Source organism: Chelonoidis abingdonii, chromosome 1 (assembly GCF_003597395.2).
Source record: "Chelonoidis abingdonii isolate Lonesome George chromosome 1, CheloAbing_2.0, whole genome shotgun sequence".
NCBI classification, from domain to species: domain Eukaryota; kingdom Metazoa; phylum Chordata; order Testudines; family Testudinidae; genus Chelonoidis; species Chelonoidis abingdonii.
The window spans coordinates 331,276,320-331,297,353 of record NC_133769.1 but is presented as its reverse complement, the minus strand read 5'-3'; the positions used below and the strand labels follow the sequence as shown (position 1 = coordinate 331,297,353).

General features: G+C 43.5%; 1 protein-coding gene across 5 annotated transcripts in view; it reads right to left on the bottom strand.

Annotated features, from left to right (window-relative positions):
• SACS (sacsin molecular chaperone) overlaps positions 1-21,034 on the bottom strand; it is a 115,539-nt gene that overhangs the window by 25,006 nt on the left and 69,499 nt on the right. For 3 of the 5 annotated variants that reach the window (XM_032770964.2, XM_032770966.2, XM_032770967.2), the window contains 2 exons: positions 17,958-18,049; positions 7,649-7,675 (listed from right to left, as the gene is read on the bottom strand). In XM_032770964.2, coding sequence (XP_032626855.1) covers positions 7,649-7,675; positions 17,958-18,049 — 119 coding nt within the window. The remainder of the gene's footprint in view (positions 1-7,648; positions 7,676-17,957; positions 18,050-21,034) is intronic. The other 2 variants (XM_032770968.2, XM_075061664.1) reach the window with 1 other exon arrangement.

Below are 21,034 nucleotides of genomic sequence, written 5' to 3'. Positions count from 1 at the left end.
GGAGCGACTTCTGTCTCCACTAGGTTCTCAGAAGCGTGCTGTTCCTCAGGAGTCAGAGGGGTTCAAACAGCTCCTTCACATAGGAACTGAGATTTTGCTGTTGATCCTGATCCACAACCTGCTCTGGAACTGGTTGCAATAAAAGAGTCACTTCATGATCCTAGCTTGAAGCCTGCTGCTGGCTGCAATGAATCCCCATGCCGGATTCAGGAGCCAGCAGTGCTCCACCACAGTTCACCAGGTCATCGTGAAGCACAGTTGGCTCTGGCCTGGATGCAGTGCCAAGGACCTGATCAAAGTAATCATAAAATAGGCATGTTGTTTGCGAGTTGCCCGAGATGTGACTCTTATCTTGGGTTTTCCTGTATTCACTCTTTAGCCTCTTAATTCACACCCTGCATTTATTGCCTGTTTGGAAAATCCGCTGAACTGCCAGCTTTTCAGCTATCTGCTGGTATGCCTGGTTATTCTTTATGCTTTTGCTGAAGTCCACAGTTTTACTGGCCTTACACCACAATACCATCCACTACAAAATCTGGCTGTGCTCACATGACCAGGAAGCAGCTCAATTTGCAAAAGGCTTCATCAGATCAGTGTCCGTTGAAAACCCTTGCAGGCTCTGGAGTTCAGAAGACAGTGTGTTAACACTGACCTGAGCTGCTGCTTTTTGCAAAGGGAGGTATGACTTCCATTTGAAACAGATTGCATTGCAGTTTGTTGGCATGGACAGGACTATGGAAGTTATCCCAAGGAACAGTGGGATACATCCAGTGAAAAGTTTTCACCCACAAGTGATACGGTCTTTTATCATTTTCTTGTGTGAGTTCATTTGAGAACATAGTGATTGTTTGGTTTCACCCACATATTGCTATTGGGGCATTAAGTACACTGGATGAGGTACAATACTGCAGATAGAAAGGACAACATTTACAAGCACCATGATTTTCAAGTTGATGGTGCGTCTAATATGTTCAGTAAAAAAAAAAGATTTTCTTTTCAACATCAAGCACAAACAATCTTTTTACATTTTCCTATGTAACATTTACTATGGCTAATGCAATAACTATCCTGCTCTCTCAGTGCTTAGGATATTTTTGAGGTATTTCTAAGGTGCCCATAATTTGTATATAAAGTTGAACTACTTCCATTCTGACAAAACTGTTTCTGTGCCCTGGTCTACACTACGAGTTTAAGTTGAATTTAGCAGTGTTAGGCCGATTTAACTCTGCACCTGTCCAAACGATCAAGCCTGTTTTGTCAACCTAATTGGCTCTTAACATCGATTTCTGTACTCCTCTCCAGCGAGGGGTTTAGTGCTAAAATCGACCTCGCTGGGTCGAATTTGGGGTAATGTGGACGCAATTCGACGGTATTGGCCTCCGGGAGCTATCCCAGAGTGCTCCACTGTGACCGCTCTGGACAGCAGTCTCAACTCAGATGCACTGGCCAGGTAGACAAGAAAAGCCCCAGGAACTTTTGAATTTCATTATCTGTTTGGCCAGTGTGGTGAGCTGATCAACACAGGTGACCATGCAGAGCTCATCAGCATAGGTGACCAAGGAGTCCCAGAATCGAAAAGAGCTCCAGCATGGACCAAATGGGAGGTACTGGATCTGACTGCTGTATGGGGAGAAGAAGCTGTGCAGCCAAAACTCTGTTCCAAAAGACGAAATGCCAACCTATTTGCCAAAATCTCCAAGAGCATGATGGACAGAGGCTACAACAGGGACACACAGCAGTGCTGCATGAAAGTTAAGGAGCTGAGGCAAGCCTACTAAAAACCAAACGATCCGAACATTCACTCTGGGTCAGAGCCCTATACATGCCGCTTCTATGATGAACTGCATGCAATTCTAGGGGTGGGGGGCCCTACCACTACCCCAACACTGTCTGTGGACACCCGCAAGGGGTGAGTCTCACGCAACAGGGATGAGGATTTTGTGGATAAGGAAGATGATGAGGAGGAGGTTGAGGATACTGCACAGCAGGGGAGTGGAGAATCCCTTCTCCCTGGCAGCCACGCATTGTTCATCACCCTGGAGCCAGTACCCTCCCAAACCTCCGAAGGCAGGCTCCCGGACCATGAAGCTGGAGAAGGCACCTCTGGTGAGTGTACCTTTGTAAATATAATACAGGGTTTAAAAGCAAGCGTGTTTAATGATTAATTTGCCCTGAAGACTTGGGATGCATTCACGTCTAGTATAGTTACTGGAAAAGTCTGTTAATGTGTCTGGGGATGGAGCGGAAATCCTCCAGGGACATCTCTATGAAGCTCTCCTGTAGTTACTCTAAAAGCCTTTGCAGGTTTCTGAGAAGGGAAGCCTTATTCCGCCCTCCATGCTAGGACACTTTACCATGACAAGCCAGTAGCGGGTAGTCTGGAATCACTGCAGAACAAAACAATGCAGCGAATGGGCCCAGGCTTTGGTGGCATTCAAGCAACATCTGTTCTTTATCATTCTGTGTTAGCCTCAGGACAGTGATATCATTCATGGTCACCTGGTTGAAATATGGGAAATTTGTTTAAGGGAATATTCAGAGGTGCCGGTTCCTGCTGGGCTGTTTGCCTTTGGCTGAAAAGAAATCATCCTCACTGTTAGCCATGCGCTGGGGGGAGGCCTGTTCATGCTGAGTTGTTCATATTTGGCTGACAAGGATCTTCCCTGATACTAGCCACGCAGTGGGTGGGTGGATGGGAGGGTGTGTGAAGCGATCATCCCAGAGAATTGAGGAGGGGGTTGGATTGTGCTGCACATTCAGCCTAAAACTGCAGCCCCTCCTTTTAAATGGCCAACCCAATGGACTTTGCTTGGTATGGGAAAGGAGGATGCTGCTGTTTGAAACCGTTACCACATGTTATGAAGGTTGAAGAAGCCGAAACCTTTTGCCTTACCATGGCTGCCTGCAAGCCGAATTCTGTTGCACAGCCAAGAATGTGCAATTTCTCACACCAAACCAGCAGGCATTCAATATAAGAAGCAAAATGCGACCTTGTACCAAAAACACATGCTATGTAATGTGAATCGCTTGAAATAGTTTTCCCTTTGTTCTCTAAAATGTATCTTTTAACATACTACTCTCCCCTTTTTTCCGCCCACAGTTGAAAATGTTTCTACACTCCCTCTATCATCTCCGTCCCAGAGACTAGTGCAGACCAGAAGGTGAAAAAACCACACTTGCAACGAGATGTTCTCAGAGCTCATGCAGTCCTCCTGCACTGAAAGAGCTCAGCAGAATGCGTGGAGGCAAAAAATGGCCGAGTTCATAGAATCATAGAATATCAGGGTTGGAAGAGACCTCAGGAGGTTATCTAGCTCAAAGCAGGACCAATTCCCAACTAAATCATCCCAGCCAGGGCTTTGTCAAGCCTGACCTTAAAAACCTTTAAGGAAGGACATTCCACCACCTCCCTCGGTAACCCATTCCAGTGCTTCACCACTCTCCGAATGAAAGTTTTTCCTAATATCCAACCTAAACCTCCCCCACTACAACTTGAGACCATTACTCCTTGTTCTGTCATCAGGTACCACTGAGAACAGTCTAGATCCATCCTCTTTGGAACCCCCTTTCAGGTAGCTGAAAGTATCTTTAGTGACATGTTGCAACCAAGGCTTTTGTATGCCTTGAGGAGGTTTTCCACCAACAACCTGTAGTTTTCTGCCTTGTTGTTTCCGAGAAAATTTATTGCCACTAACTGGAAGGCTTTCCATGCCGTCTTTTCCTTGCCACGCAGTGCATGCATGGTCAAATGCATCATCTCGAAGAAGTTCACGAATCTGAGGACCGAAGGCAATTAGGTTAGTCAGGCATGACTTGCCCTTGGTGAATCCATGCTGACTGTTCCTGATCACTTTCCTCTCCTCTAAGTGCTTCAGAATTGATTCCTTGAGGACCTGCTCCATGATTTTTCCAGAGACTGAGTCCAGGAAAGCATTAAATGAATGCAATGAGCGGAGGGAGGAGCATGCTGAGAGGAGGCAGGATGCAATGCTGAGGCTAATGGGGGAGCAAACTGACAAGCTCAGGCATCTGGTGGAACTGCAGGAAAGGTAGCAGGAGCACAGGCCGCTGCTGCAGCCCCTGTATAACCACATGCCCTCCTCCCCAAGTTCCATATCCTCCTCACCCAGACGCCCAAAAACGCGGGGAGAGGGAGGCTATGGGCATCCAGTCACTCCACCCAGAGGATTGCCCAAGCAACAGAAGGCTGGCATTCAATAAGTTCTGAACTGTAGTGTGGCCTTCTCCTTCCCTCCTCCCCTCATCCATCACCTCACCTGGTGCTTCCCCACCCGTCCCTGGTTACCTTGCTAGTTTTGCCCCTATTTGTGTGATGAATTAATAAAGAATGCATAATTTTGAAACAATAATGACTTTATTTCCTCTGAAAGCAGTGATCGAAGGGGGGAAGTCGGTTTGCTTACAGGGAAGTAGAGTCAACCAATGGGGTGGCTTTTCGTGAAGGAGTAAAAACAGAACTGTCACACCGTAGTCTGGCCAGTCATGAAACTGGTTTTCAAAGCTTCTCTGATGTGCAGGGCACCAAGTGGTGCTCTTCTAATCGCCCTGGTGTCTGGCTGCGCATAATTGGCTGCCAGGCGATTTGCCTCAACCTCCCACTCCACCATAAACGTCTCTTCCTTACTCTCACAGATATTGTAGAGTTCTAACCGAGTCAGTAAACTGCGCCAGCGAGCTTTTAAACTTCCAAATGCACATTCTACACCATTCTGCACTTACTCGGCCTATAGTTGAACTGCTCCTTACTACTGTCCAGGGTGCCTGTGTATGGCTTCATGACCCATGGCATTAAGGGGTAAGCTTGGTCCCCAAGGATAACTATAGGCATTTCAACATCCCCAACGGTAATTTTCTGGTCTGGGAAGTAACTTCCTTCCTGAAGCTGTTCAAACAGACCAGAGTTCCTGAAGATGCGAGCGTCATGCACCTTTCCTGACCATCCCACGTTGATGTTGGTGAAATGTCCCTTGTGATCCACCAGTGCTTGCAGCACCATTGAAAAGTATCCCTTGTGCTTTACGTACTGCCAAGCTGGTCCAGTCCCAAGATCGGCATATGTGTTCTGTCTATAACCCCACCACAGTTAGGGAACCCCATTGCAGCAAAGTCATCCACTATGACCTGCACATTTCCCAGAGTCACTACCCTTGATAGCAGCAGCTCAGTGATTGTGTTGGCTACTTAGATCACAGCAGCCCCCACAGCAGATTTACCCACTCCAAATTGATTCCTGACTGACCAGTAGCTGTCTGGCGTTGCAAGCTTCCAGAGGGCTATCGCCACTCGCTTCTCAACTGTGAGGGCTGCTCTCATCTTGGTATTCTTGCGCTTCAGGGCAACATTCCATTAAAGTGCCCTTACGCATGTGAAAGTTTCACAGCCACTGGGAATCATCCCAGACATGCAATGCTATGCATTCCCACCTGTCTGTGCTTGTTTCTCAGGCCCAGAACCAGCGTTCCATGGTAGGAACCTGCCCCTTTACCACCATGATGTCCAAATTGCCAAGGCCTGTGTTTTGATAGAACTCTGCGTCCATGTCCTCATCACTCTCGTCACCGCGCTGCTGTCGCCTCCTCGCCTGCTTTTGCAGGTTCTGCACATACTGCAGGATAACGTGCGAGGTGTTTACAATGCTCATAACAGCAGCAGTGTTGGGCACCATGCTTACCATGATATGGTGTCTGCAGGAGAGAAGGAAGCGGTGGATGACAACGGATGCCACGAGAATAGATATTTATACAGAATGACGAGAGGACCTGCAAGGTGGATGCATGGCACCAGGAGAGCAGGAGAGAAGAGTTGCAGCGGAAGCAGTGGAGGACTACTGTTAGCACCGTGCACATTTCCCGAGTAAGAACACATGTACCCAGGAGCCCATGACAAACAACATGGAGAAATTCACTACTGAGACAAGAGCAGGAGAGCAGAGTTGCAACGGAAGCGGCAGAGGACGACGGTTAGCACCACGCACATTTCCCGAGGAAGAACACATGTTCCTGGGAGCACATGACAGACAACGTGGAGAAATTCGCTATTGAGACAAGAGCAGCAGAGTTGCAGTGGAAGCAGTGTATGACGACAGTTAGCAGTCCTGTTGCACCGTCTGCTGACAGCAGCACCCAGGACACAATAGTGGTGTTGGTGAGCTGAGCGGGTTGCATACTTGCCGTGGTATGGCTTCTGCATGGAAAAAAGGCGTGAAATGATTGTCTGCCTTTGCTTTCATGGAGGGAGGAGTGACTGACGACATGAACCCCAAACCACCTGTGACAATGTTTTTGCCCCATCAGGCACTGGGAGCTCAACCCAGAATTCCAATGGAGACTGTAGGAACTGTGGGATAGCTACCCACAGTGCAACGCTCTGAAATTCGACGCTAGCCACGGTACTGTGGATGCACTCCGCCAACTTAATGCGCTCAGTGGGGACACATGCAATCGACTGTATAAAATCATTTCCTAAAAATCAACTTCTATAAATTCGACCTAATTTCACAGTGTAGACATGTAGATATGTGTTACTAATTACAACATGAAGAATACATACAGTCATACATAATAGTATATGGGCTAGCAGAATCCCTTCGTCTATCTTTGAAATGCCCATAGGTACAGGTAAATTAAGTCTGTTGCTATATAATTGTCTTTGCTGATAAGCATGAAGCTGTTACAACAGTTATGCAGAACTGAATATTGATGAGAATATAAATTGTACATACATGTATGATAATATGGGTCTTTAAATTCTGTGTGCCATTGCAAGACTGCCTGCTTTTCAGCCCTCTCCCATAATCTCAGAGGAGAATCTGACTCCGCAGAGGGTCTATCAACGTGATCAGCAAAAGCTTAAAATCTCACTTCTTTCCACCTCCTTTCAAAGTCTCAATGTGGAGAGTGAGAGGGAAAGAGATACTATCACCACCAACTACTTGTCTCATAGTTTGGAAGTGGCTAACAAAAACATTTTTGGAAGCAGTAAGTTTTCCCTCCTTCAGGCTGTCAAAAGCTACTCCCCCCACCCACCTTGGTGCTTCAGTATTGAGAGAGGCAGCAGCACTAGCAGAAGGGACAGAAATTTAAGGCAGATGGGCAGGGAGGGGGAAATTCTCCTAAAATTGAAACTAAAATCCTATTATTTAAGTGCAAGCTCTTAAATATTTATTGAACATAAAAAGTTAATATAAAAAACAAATGTTCATGCTGTTGATTAATGATTAAAGTATGCCAGATGATAGCTACTTCCAATTAATTCTTTAATTGCATGCAGCTCCTAGAATGTACAGTCCTCACACCTTAAACATGTAGCTCAGATATTGACATTTCAAATTATTTTGCCAATTTTATAAAATAAAAGTTTGACACCATTTAGAAATTCTGAAAATCCTCACGGGATGCACTGATTTATTTAAACAATTTGGCATCAATTAATGAATATAAATTCATTAAAATATTATGTCTTCTATACGATGAGTCCCAACACTATCATCTTCTGAATTATTAGGCTTAACTATGTAAGTTATCCAGTTTCTGTTTATATGGAAGCTGAGGCAGAGAGAACATTTAATCATCAAAGCCACACAAACGCCACACTTCAATCCAACAAAATATTCAATCAGTAATCCTACCTGAAAATCCCCAGAGAAGCTGCTGGGCTAGAATATAATCAAATCCATTTTTCAGAAAACATTCAAAATGCTAGTGATTTACACATGATCATGCTAAATATAAAAGTAACAATCAGCCTCTTACAATAAAAGAATATGCTTTATAGAGTGAAAAATGGATTTGGATCTTTTTGTGCAACACCAGTGGTGGAACCCACCCCCATCTTTAGAAAGAAGATGTAAGAACATGTTTTTTGTATGTTTGCATAGTCACATGGGGGGAAATTCTTGGCACTTGGGATTTTAGAACCAGCCAAAAGAGAAATGAACAAGCCTTACAGTATCATGTGTACATTACGACCTTGTAAATGTCTTAGAAAGAAAAGTAATTTACAGCAAAAGAGTCATGAAGAGCAAAGTGGGCCACTCTGGAGTTCAGAAGAATGATCTAACGGATTTAAGGTTCTACAGAAGAAGTCTACCCATCATATTCATGTACAAGAATGTTCCTGTGTTTTATCTGAAGCAATATTAGTAGGATGAAACACTAGAAAGGAGAAATGCTAAATATCTGGTGGCCTGGTGAATATAAGAACCAAAGGTGTAAAAGATGATGGCATATGTACTTCTATAAATGCATCACAGAAAGAGTCAGAAAACGACAATGATGCAAATAATTTCCATATTGCAAAACACTGTAAATTCAATAATCAGGACAAAACATCTGGAGATATATAGATTTGATAGACAGCATTACAAAATTAGGTGAACTATTATACGAAGTGTCCTCATGCAGCCCATGGATTTTTGTCTCTGCACCTGTAAATCTGTGATTATACTTGTAGCAATAAGCATATGTTAAAATATTGCCACTGATCCTCATTTAGATGTTTACTCATCTAAAATGTATCATCTCCTTTTCAGTCCTAGCAAATTTGCTTTAAAAAAAACAACACTAAAAGGTGTATCTGCCAGTAATGTGACTGTATTGAGGGATGGGGGTTCTTCAGCCTGAAATTTGGAGATCAAGGGAAAATTAAAGGAGATACTAAATTTGGAGTGTTGTGGTTGGATCGTGGGGTAGAGGAGAGGAGGAGGCCCCTCTGGGTGCTATTCCCGCTTTTCTCACCAGCCTTGTGGAAAGTCTTGGGGAACAGAATGAAGAATGTTTCCCTTTGACTATCACTTCAGCTCTTCATTCTTAACTCCTGTGGAGGTAACGATGATTGTGGGGGTCCTACCCTGGGTCCTTCCCCCAGACTTCCTGGAAGGCTTGGAATTGGGGGCCTCCCGTGGCCACCTCCTCTCTTCTCTACTTCTAAGTTTTTTAACCATCTGATGTAACTGTGGATGTTCTCATTCATACAAAAATGTTTAATTCTTCTCAAATCTCACCAATTATTATTTATATTAGTGTAGCACCTTAGAATACCAATCAAGACAGAGGCACAGTACAAATATTTATTTAAAAATAGTCACTGCTCCGAAGAATTTACAATCAGGGTTACAATAGAACACAACAAATAGTTGAAACAGGATTTGTTGGTAAAGTTAGAGGATGAGGCAAAAGTAAAACAAGCACGTCTTAGCAGAATAAGTAGTAGTCATATCTGCCTACCTCCCACCAAACTCTTGGTTTTAATGAAATCTAGTAGCAACAGATTGCATGAGCTGAATGTGTTATATAAAGAAATATTTCCTTATATCAATCTTACATTTCCAGGCTTTCATTATCATTGGCTGTCCTTTGGCTCTTCTATTATGAGAAAGAGTAAATAAGAGCACTTGATTTACCTTCTCTGTAATATACACATTACTTTGTATAACTATCTTATTAATAATTCTCTCATACTTATTTCCTCTGTGAACTAAACCTTTCCAGTCTCTCCTCGTATGGAAATTTTGCCAAGCTGTTAATCATTTTGTCACCTGTCTGTAAATCTCATCTATTTCTGCTATATTTGAAAATATTAACAGACGTGATCATTAAACCCATGCAATTGGTGCAGGTCACCCAAGGATAGACTCCTGAAGGACTTCAACTCAGGGGGAGAGAGGAGAAGGAAGAGCTACCAAAGGAAATGGTGAAAAGTCGACCAAAGAGATTAGAGAAAAAACAAGAGAGTCCAGTGTCAAGGAAGCTAAAAGAACAGATGATGTCAAGGAGAAGAGACAGATGAAGAATATCGAAAGCAAACTGCTGTGATCATTACTAGAATACTAGGTCCAAGTCTGGTGTCCACACCTTAAAAAAAGAGTTGATTCATTGGAAAGGATTCAGAAAAGTAGAGTCAGGTGAAATTTTTTCACAAATAGCTTATTCACTGAAAAATACAGTTTGAGTTGACCTGAAACAATTAATGAATTTTACATGAATTCTCTGAACAGTCATCCAGAAAAAAAAATTCAGCTTCCCTTATAATCTTTAGCCCAACAGCTACGGCACTCAGCCAGGATCTGGGAGACCTAGGTTCAGTTCCCCTCTCTTCCTGATGTGAACAAGGGATTTGAACTTGCTTCTCCCACTTCCCACCACTAGACTTTGGTATACAGAATCACAGAAATGTAGGGCCAGACAGGATCTCAATAGGTCATCTAGTCTAGCCACCCTTTGCTGAGGCAGGACCTGCTGAGCAGGTCTCTCTCAGTTTCTCCTGTTGAAGGTGTTCCACCATGTATAAGTAATTAAATACTCATCCAGAGAGAGAATTAGAATTGTTGGACACGTAGTTATCTGGGATGTGTGAAACCTAGATTCCAGTCTTCCTGCTCCAGTGACTGATCATTTACACACAGTGGAACAGCTTCAACAGAAGAGCTAGAGAGAGACCCACCCTAGAATCTCTCATAGCCTAGTGGTTAGGGTATTTTCCTGAAAGGAAGGAGACTCAAGTTCAAATCCCTTCTCCACATCAAGTAGAGAGGGAATTAAAATCCAGGTCTTCCATATCCTGGGTGAATGAAAAAACCACTGGGCTATTGTTCTAAAGGGAGTGGAACACTGGGCGAGTGGAAAAGAACTGTAAGAGAGGTTGTTTTGACCTTGTGTTAGATAAGAATGGAACACAGACTATAGCAAGAACTGCTGAGAAAAGTAAGGTATCAGGAAGGAATATGTATAAACAAAATGCAGTTGGTGATCATTACTGTATGTAACAAAAGGTATAAATGCTTGCCCGAACTGTTTATCTTCTGGGAGACCTGCCATTGTGCACTCTCCCCCTTGCAATACTGCTTGAGAATAAACTGCCTCTGAGATGTTGCAACCAACCTCAGAGCGAGGACTTGTTTTTCTGCCACAAAGAGAAGGTTAAGAGCTGACTTGATCAACCTATAAGTTCCTACCTAGGGAGAAGATTTCTGATGGTAGAGGGCTCTTTAATTTAGCAGATAAAGGGATAACAAGATCCGATAGCTGGAACCTGAAGCCACATGAAATCAGACTAGAAATAAGGCACAAAATTTTAACAGTAAGGTTAATTAACCACTGGAACAATTTATCTAGGGACGTGGTGGATTCTCTGTCGCTTGAAATCTTTAAATCAAAAGATACACTGTAGCTTAACCATAACTTATGAACTCGACACAGGAATCAATTGGTGAAAATTATTGGCCTCTGTTATGCAGGATATCAGAATAGCTAATCATAATGGTCTCTTCTGAACTTAAAAATCTATTAATCTAATATCTCACAGAATGCGAGGCCTGGCATGTCCACTATAACCAAAAGGCTGGTACTGTTATTAATTGTTTACATATGCACTTGCACACACATTCAAACACATTAACTAGAGTGGGGAAAAAACAGTTAGCTAGCTTTCGTAACTGTTGTTCTTTGAGATACGTTGCTAATGTCCTTTTCAAGTAGGTTTGTGTGTGCCAAGTTCATGATTATTGGAAGGCTTTTTCCTTAGCGGTATCCATTGGGTTGGCTGTGGCGCCCCCTGGAGTAGCACCCTTATGGTGATGTATATAGGTCCTTGCTGACCCGCCACCACTTCAGTTCCTTCTTGTCAGGTACTCTGACAGAGGGGAGGTGGGTGGGTCTTGGAATGGACATGAACGACATATCTCGAAGAACAACAGTTACAAAAGGTAGTTAACTGTTTTTCTTCTTCGAGTGACTGCTCATGTCAATTCCTAGTAGGTGACTCCTAAGCAGTCCCCCGGAGTAGGGGTTGGAGTTCACCAAGTTGCAGACTGTAGCACAGCTCCACCAAATGTGGCATCATCTCTAGCCTGTTGTGTGATGACACAGTGCAAGGTAAAGGTGTGGATGGACAACCACATCGCAGACCTGAAGATGTCCTGAAAGGGACCTGCGACAGGAAGGCTGCAGATGAAGCATGCATTTTTGTGGAGTGCTCTGTCAATGTTGGGGCCAGAATCTTTGCTAGGTCATAGCATGTTCTGATAAATGCCATGATCCACGAAGAGACTCTCTGGGACAAAACAGGGAGACCCTTCATTCTTTCAGCAATAGAGATGAAGAGCTGTGTCAACTTCCTGAACGGCTTTGTTCGCTTGATGTAAAAGGCTAATGCCCTTCTGACATCTAGGGAATGGAGCATATGTTCCCTGTCATTGGTGTGTGGCTTAGAGTAGAATACTGGCAGAAAGGTATCTTGATTCGTGTGAAATTGCAAAACTACCTTCAGGAGGAAAGCTGGGTGCAGCTGCAATTGTACCTTGTCCTTATAAAACACAGTATAAGGGGGCTCGGACATCAGAGCCTTGATCTCAGACCCTGCCCCGGCTGATGTGACAGCTAATAGGTTCTGATGTTATACACACTTTCCAAGAAAGGTAGAGCACCGAGCACTTTGTTAGGGGCTCAAAGGGAGGGCCCATGAGCCTTGAGGGCACCAGGTTAAGATCCCATGGAGGGATTGGCTGCTTTACTTGGGGAACTATGTGTCCAACCTCTTGTGGAAACAGCAACCATAGGGTTAGCAAACACTGAGTGGCCTGTTGAGCCAGGCTGCAAAGCCAAAATTGTCGCCAGGTGCACCTTTATTGATGTGACTGCCAGCCCCGTTTGTTTCAAGTGAAGTAAATAGTCCAGGATAAAGGGAATTGAGGACTGCAATGGAGGAGTAACTTTCTGGAGGGACAAAACAGAAAATCTCTTCCATTTTGCCAGATAATTGGTGCAAGTGGAAGGTTTGCTTCAAGTCGAGGGTGGCGTACCAGCCCTCCAGATCCAGAGAGGGAATAATGGAGGCCACGGAGACCATGTGAAACTTCAACTTCTTCATGAATCTGTTGAGGTTTTGCAGGTCTAAAATAGGCCGGAGTCCACCCTTGGCCTTGGGTATTAGGAAGTAATGGGAATAGAATCCCCTGCCCCTGAACTCCATAGGTATCTCTTCCAGCATCCTGAGTTGTAGGAGCGTTTGCATCTCCTGCACTAGAAGCTGCTCATGAGAAGGATCCCTGAAGGGGGACAGGAAAGGTGGGTGAGAGGGTACAAAATTGGAGAGAATATCCCAATTCTACCATGCTCATGACCCATCAGTCTGAGGATATTTGAGGCAAAGCACAGTAGAAATGGGACAGACGGTTCACAAAAGGAGGGTAAGGATCCGGGATATGGACTGGTGCATTGCCCCCAGGTGCACCTTCAAAAGTTTTTCTTGGGAGCCAGCGACTGTCTCACTGAGCCTTGGCCCTGGGTAGAGGAGGATTGTGGAGGCCTTCTTCCCCTATTACTTCTACCCCATCTCCTGTTGTAGTCTTGCCTCGGCTGAGGGGGTAGAAGTGAGGCAGAGCCTGAGGCTTAAAATGTTTCCTTTGCAGGGCTGGCATATGAAGCCTCAAGGACTTTAAGGTCACTCTAGAGTACTTACGACTATGGAGCCTAGAGTCTGTCTGTTCTGTGAAGAGACCCGAGCCATCAAATGGCAAGTCCTGTATAGTTGTTGGACCTCTGGAGGGAGACTCGAGACTTGCAGCCACGAGCTGTGCTGTAGGACAATGGCCATGGATGTTGTGTGGTGACCGAGTCCGCCGACTCTAATGCAGCCTGCAAGAAAGTCCTTGCAATGGTCTTTCCTGCTCTGGGTCAGCCCCAAAGTCAGACCAGGAGTCAGATGGGAGTAGCTCCTTAAACTTGGACAGGGAGTTCCAAGAGTTAAAATTATAGAGGCTAAGGACTGCCTGCTGATTGGCAATTAGAAGCTGGGGCCCCCTGGAGGAACAGATCTTACAGTCGAAGAGCTCCAGCTTCTTTGCCTCTTTAGACTTTGGTGTGGAGCCCTGGTGACTCTGCCTTTCCTTGGCATTGGCTATATCCACAACCAGCGTGCCTGGCTGAGGGTGGTTGAAAAGGTACTCGTACCCCTTGGAGAGTACAAAGTACTTCCTTTCCACTCCTTTAGCTGTAGGGGGAATGGAAGTAGGAGTTTGCCTGAGAGTCTTGGTAGTATTGTGGATGGTCTTGATCAATGGCAAGGCCACCCTGGAAGGACCTTCTGGCATCAGAATGTCCACCACAGGGTCCATTTCTTCTGAAACCTCCTCTGCTTGCAAGCCCAGATTTTGGTCTACTCTTCTGAGCAGCTCCTGATGGGCTCTATTGTTCAAAGCCGGTAAACAGGCAGAGCCTGCTACTGACTTGTCTGGGGAGGAGGATGAAGAAGCCATTACGGGCACAGGGTCCTCCTGACCCTCCAACTCATGGAGGTCATCCAGTGCTGGTACTTCCTGTACAGTGGCAGATGTGGTGCCGGATGCAAACTCAGTGCCAGGGTCAATGCCAGCCTCAACACTGACGTCAGTGCCGACCTCAGTGCCGGCCTGGGTGCTGGGCTCCAAGCCCCTTGGAGGTTCCCTCATCATGGAGGCAGATGAAGGCCCCCGTCTGTCTGAGACAACCAAAAGGAATCTAAAGTTTGGCCCCTGGGCTTGATGATACATCCGTGGGGTCCAGAACGGCCACTGAGCAGGCGCCTGCCAATGCGGTGGTCATGGCATCATCAGGAGTTGTCATGTCTCATTTTTCCTGGAGCGACGAGACTGGTCCAGCTACATCTGGACACGTATGATTCCAGCTCCGACTCTGAGGACAAGTCTGATCTCAGACTCCACGGCGGTACTGTGTGGGAAAGTGCTGGCAATTGGTGCCAAGGAGAGTGCGACTGGTGCCGCAACATGGCCAGTTTGCCCTTGGAAAGTCCAGTCCCCCTGTGCAATGCTGGTGCTGCGGGTGCTGGGTTGCCATCTCTATGGGGACCTTGGCAGCCTTGACATGTCAGAAGTGGACAGCTTGTCCAACTCCACCATTTGGCTCTCCCGTCCTGGGGAGTCCAAGAGAACCAGACTCAACAGCTCCACCTGGGCAGCCGGACTGGACAGTACCAGCTGTTCCTGAGCAGGAGCTGAGTGTCCCAACATGGGACGCACTCCAAGGGCACCACTGCGCTCCACTGCTCGGACTGTCGGCAAGTGCCCCCTTTTGGCTCTTCTCTGCTTCTTATGTGGCACCGGCAAGTGAGATCGGTGCTGCGAGGTCACCAAACTTGTCTTCTGTGCCAGAGAGTGGTGGTACGTGTGTCTCTGGACCCTGAGTCCTTTGCTGGTGCCACAGCTTCCCCCACTGGGGCTGGTGCACTGAAGTGCTGGGCTTGGACCCTAACACAGTCTGAGCCGGGCTGGGGACCGAAAGCCAACTCCATAAGGAGAAGCTTAGGTCTTAAGTCTCTCTTCTTCTTAATCCTTGGCGGAAGTTCCTGCAGGTCTTGCACTTGTCGGTCTGGTGGGCTTCCCACAAGCACTTTAAGAAAAAGTAGTGAGGATATCCCCTGGGCATAAGCTTCTTGCAGGACCCACAAGGTTTGAAGCCTTGAGACCAAGGTGTGCCCCTGGTCCCTGGAGGGGAGTGGGAAAAAACGAGAGGAAGATAATCCCCAACAGAAACTTAGTCTATGAACTAACTAACTAGAACACTAGAAAACCTATACTACATAGAACTATACACACTACAAGAATAAACGTTCGCTAAAAGAAGTGCTTGCCCAAAACAAGAGAATAAAGTAGCTCCGATGACCATCACTGGCAGTAAGGAGGAACTGAAGAGGCAGTGGTTTGGCAGGGACCTATATACAACGCCATAAGAATGCCACTCCAGGGGGCTCCACAATCAACCTGATGGGTACCTCTAGGGGAAAAACCTTCCAATGACTGTGCACGCAGCCTGCACACACCTACTTGGAACTGACATGAGCAATCACTCGAAAAAGAACATGACAGTCAATGGCTATAATGTCCTAGGGGGGTATTTAAAATGATTATAGACACTTCAGGATGTGTGTACGCTTTACTGAGTAACCATGTGCTACCTGACTGTAAATCTTCATCCTTCTTCTCTTCCCCTTCCTTTTTGCCAGTTTTTGAGTATCACCTGTGTTATTTTGCATTCAGATTGCAAATCGTATCTATTTTCGTATGAGAAGCTTAGCAGATTTTGCATGCCCAGTTTAGCCTTAAAAATAATGTTCTTTTTAGGGCTGTCGATTAATCACACTTAACTCACATGATTAACTAAAAAAAAGTAATTGTGATTTTAAAATTTAATCACCATTAATTGCAGTTTTAATTGCACTGTTAAATAACAGAATACTAATTGAAATTTATTAAATATTTTGGATGTTTTTCTATGTTTTCATATATATTGTATTCTGTGTTGTAATTGAAATAAGTGTATATTATTTTTGCTTACAAATATTTGCACTGTAACAATGATAAACATAAGAAATAGTATTTTTCAGTTCACCTCTTACAAGTATTGTAATGCAATCTCGTTGTCATGAAAGTGAAACTTACAAATGTAGATTTTTTTTTGGTTACATGACTGCACTTAAAACCAAAACAATGTAAAACTTCAGAGCCTATAAATCTACCCATTCCTATTTCCTGTTCAGCCAATCACTAAGACAAAAAGTTTGTTTTCATTTAAAGGAGATAGTGCTGCCCTCTTCTTATTTACCATGTCACCAGAAAGTGAGAACTGGTATTTGCCTGGCACTTTTGTAGCTGGCATTGCAAGGTATTTACGTGCCAGATATGCTAAACATTTGTACGCCCCTTCATGCTTCAGCCACCATTCCAGAGGATATGCTTCCATGCTGGTGATGCTTATTACAAAAATAAATGTTAATTACATTTCTGACTGAACTCCTTGGGGCAGAATTGTATGTCCCGTGCTCTGTTTTACCTGCATTCTGCTATATACCTGTTATAGCAGTCTCGGATGATGACCCAGCACATGTTGTTCATTGTAAGAACACTTTCACTGCAGATTTCACAAAACGCAAAGAAGGTACCAATGCGAGATTGTTAAAGATAGTTACAGCACTCGACCCAAGGTTTAAAAATCTGAAGTGCCTTCCAAAATCTGAGAGGGACGAGTTGTGAAGCTTGTTTTCAGACGTCTTAAAAGAGCAACACTCTGATGCAGACACTACTGAACTCGAACCACCAAAAAAGAAAATTAATCTTCTGCTGATGGCATCTGACTCAGATAATGAAAATGAACATGCCTAGGTCTGCACTGCTTCGGATTGTTATCGAGCAGAACCTGTCATCAGCACAGAGGCATGTCTTCTGGAATGATGGCTGAAGCATGAAGGGACATGTGAATCTTTAGCACATCTGGTATGTAAATATCCTGCGACGCCAGCTACAAAAGTGCCACGAGAACCCCTGTTTTCAATTTCAGGTGATACTGTAAACAAGAAGCAGGAAGCATTATCTCCTGCAAATGTAAATAAACTTGTTTGTCTGAGTGATTGGCTGAACAAGAAGTAGGACTGAGTGGACTTGCAGGCTCTAAAATTTTACATTGTTTTATTTTTTAATGCAGTTTTTTTTGTACATAATTCTACATTTGTAAGTTCAACTTTCATGATAAAGAGATTGCATTACAGTACTTGTATTAGGTGAATTGAAAAAATACTATTTCTTTTTTTTTACACTGCAAATACCCGTAATCAAAAATAAATATAAAGTGAGCACTGTATATTTTGTATTCTGTGTTGTAATTGAAATCAATAATTTGAAAATGTAGAAAACATCCAAAATATTTAAATCAATGGTATTCTATTACTGTTTAACAGTGTGATTAATCGCAATTCAATTTTTTAATCGCTTAACAGCCCTATTTCTTTTAATTGTGGGTTTTAATCAGCCTCCCTGAACTATCCTAATTCCTAATTAGATTAACAAAACAATGGCTCTTATGCAAAGCAAACCTCACAATTTCTTCTTAATCTTATTATTATCAATCTGTTTTCTTTCTAAGGATAAGAACACAAAAAAATCTGAATATTACCTCGGCTTTTGGCAGCTTCCTTCAAAGCAGTTAGAACTTGAGGCTTCAGGTCATCAGAAAGTAATCTTTCTTCAAGGCCTGGGAAGAGGGACCTAGCATGCCATTGAAAACAAAGAAGTATTGATCTTAGTATCCTTATCCAAGTCATTTATGTTGTTGTTCGATAGTTTCAAATACTATGTTATATATATATATATACACACACACACAAATTATATATGTACTTGCCTATATATTTTGAAAAGTTTTCTTTTTGCAGTATTTTCTTAATAAAACCAAAATATGTATATAGCAACAGAGAATCCTAAGAAAATTAACCTCTAACTACTTTGTACTTTTGACAGGTGGTTTAAGAGCATTCTTGTTAAAGATACCAGGTTTACAACTTGAAGACATTAAGACTGATTTAAATGTAGCTACACTCTAGAAAGAGACTTTTAAAATAGCTTTCTACGGTTCTCTGTCTCTCAGTGAACTAATATCAGAGTATAAAGATGTAGGGTATGTAATTGCAAGCACTGAAAACATCATCTGGGACCTGATAGTCCAGCTGTGCTCTTCCTGGCTCTGAAATCACCAGCAACAAATAATTGTAAACCACCAATAACCATGGTAAAGGTTGGATGAATAGATTTTATGCTTCAGACAGTCAATTTTCATGTCACAAGCCACAACACTTCAAGTTACCTTATATTACCTTATAGGCAGTGCTGGGGAAGAACCAGCGGTCATGATACATGTAGGTACCAGTGATTTAGAGAAAGGTAAGAGAGAAGTTCTGGAGGCCAAATTTAGGCTGGTAAGTAAGAGATTAAAGTCCATGACCTCCATGGTAGCATTCTCTGAAAGGCTTCCAGTTCCACACAAGGGGCCAGTATGTGGGTGAAATAATGGTGAAGGGAAGAGGGATTTAGGTTTATTAGGAACTGGGGAACCTTTGGGGGGAAGCAGTGGCCTATACAGGAGGGATGGACACCACTTTAACCAAAATGGAACCAGACTACTGGCATGTACCATTTTAAAAGCTGTAGAGGAATTTTTAAATTAAGGGCTGGAGAAAAGACAATAGGTGTGGAGGAACACATGCTTCACGCATATACATCCCTCAGGCATGAATTTATTGAAGGGGGAACTCTGTATATTAGTAAACAGGATAGGCAAGAAGTTGGTAAAGTGCAGACAGGAGGCAGTGAGGAATAGTAAAATGTAACAGAGTCCAATTTAAATATAACGTGAAAGCAAGCAACTGAATATTGACAAAATTTACAAGTACTTATATACAAATGCTAGAAGTCTAAATACTAAAATGGGTGAACAAAAGTGCCCAGCATTAAATTGAGGACACTGCTATAACAGTCATCACAAAAACTTCGTGGATAATCAGTGGGACATGATAATACCAGGATATAAAATCTGTAGGAATGACAGAGTAGTTTGTGCTGTTGAGGGACTGGCATTATATTTTAGAGAAACTACAGAGTCAAATAAGGTAAAAATCTTGTATGAAACAAATTGTATCATATAATCTCTATAAATAGAAATTCCATGCTTAAATAAAAGGAGTAAAGCAATAGGAACATACTACTGACCACCTGACCAGATAACAGTGATTGTAAAATGCAAAGGGAGGTCAGAGAGGCTACAAAAGCAGAAAGCGCAATAATCATAAGTGACTTCAGCTAGCCTCATATTGACTAGTTAAATGTCACTTCAAGGCATGATGCAGCGATAAAATTTCTAGATGCCATACACAAGTGCTTCTTCAAGCAGTTAGTTCTGGAACCCACAAAGAGAGAGCTAATTCTTGATTTAGTCCTTAGTGGGGCATAAGATCTGTCCAAGAGGTAACTATAGCTGAACTGCTTGATAATAATGACCAAAATGTAATTAAATGTAATGTCTCTGTAGGGAAGACAATACAAAAAAAAAACCACCACAGTAACATTAAACTTTAAAAAGGGCAGCTACACAAAAATGAGGATGCTTGTTAGACAAAAATTAAAAGGGTCTGTCACAAGGGTTAAGCAGCACGGTGACTATATAAAAACCATCATAACAGATGCTCAGATTAAATGCATATGCCAAATCAGAAAAGAAAATAAGAGGACCAAGAGAATGCCACCATGGATAAATGGCATCCTTAAAAATTTGTCTACTAGTAAAGATAAAAAATAGAGCACAAACTCTGGCAGGTTAATTGTGTAAAAGTATAACACTGCAGTCCAAGAAAGAATTTGAAAAGCAACTTGCTAAAGATACAAAAAACAACAGTTTTTAAGTACATCAGAAGCAGGAAGCATGCCAATCAGGCAGTGGCGCCACTAGATGACAAAGGTATTAAAAGAGAACTCAAGGAAGATAAGGTTTCTGCAGAGAAGCTAATGAATTCTTTGCACCAGTCTCCACTGAAGAGGATGTGGGGGAGATACCCACATCAGAGCTAATTTGCAGGGGGCAACAAATCCAAAGTACTGTCCCACCCTAACATGTCAATAGAAGAAGTTTTAGAACACACTGATAAATGTAACAGTAATAAGTCACCAGATGGTATTCCCCAGAGGTTCTGAAGGAATATGAAATTGCAGAACTACTAACTATAGTATAAACAATGAGGAGTACTTGTGGCACCTTAGAGACTAACAAATTTATTTGGGCATAAGCTTTCATGGGCTAAAACTCACTTCATCAGATACCTGGAGTAGAAAATACCGTAGGAGGAAAAAAAAAATTCCCCTCTCACCCCTAAGGGTGGTATGTGTCTTCCTCAACCTCGGGTCCTCTACCAGAGGCCTGGGAGTTTGAGAGTTCTGTGCAGTATCTTAGCTGTTCCTAGCATTGCACTCTTCTGGACAGAGAGCTCTGATGTTGTTCCTGGGATCTGTTGGAGCCACTCACCCAGCTTAGGAGTCACAGCTCCGAGTGCCTTCTAGCCACCACTGGGACGACTCTTGGCCTTCACTTTCACATCCTCTCTAGTTTCTCTTTCAGGCCGTGGTACTTCTCCAGCTCTAAATATTACTGTCTTCCTTTAATGCTGCTGGTCACTTGGCACTGCTACAATCTATCCCACAGCTGTC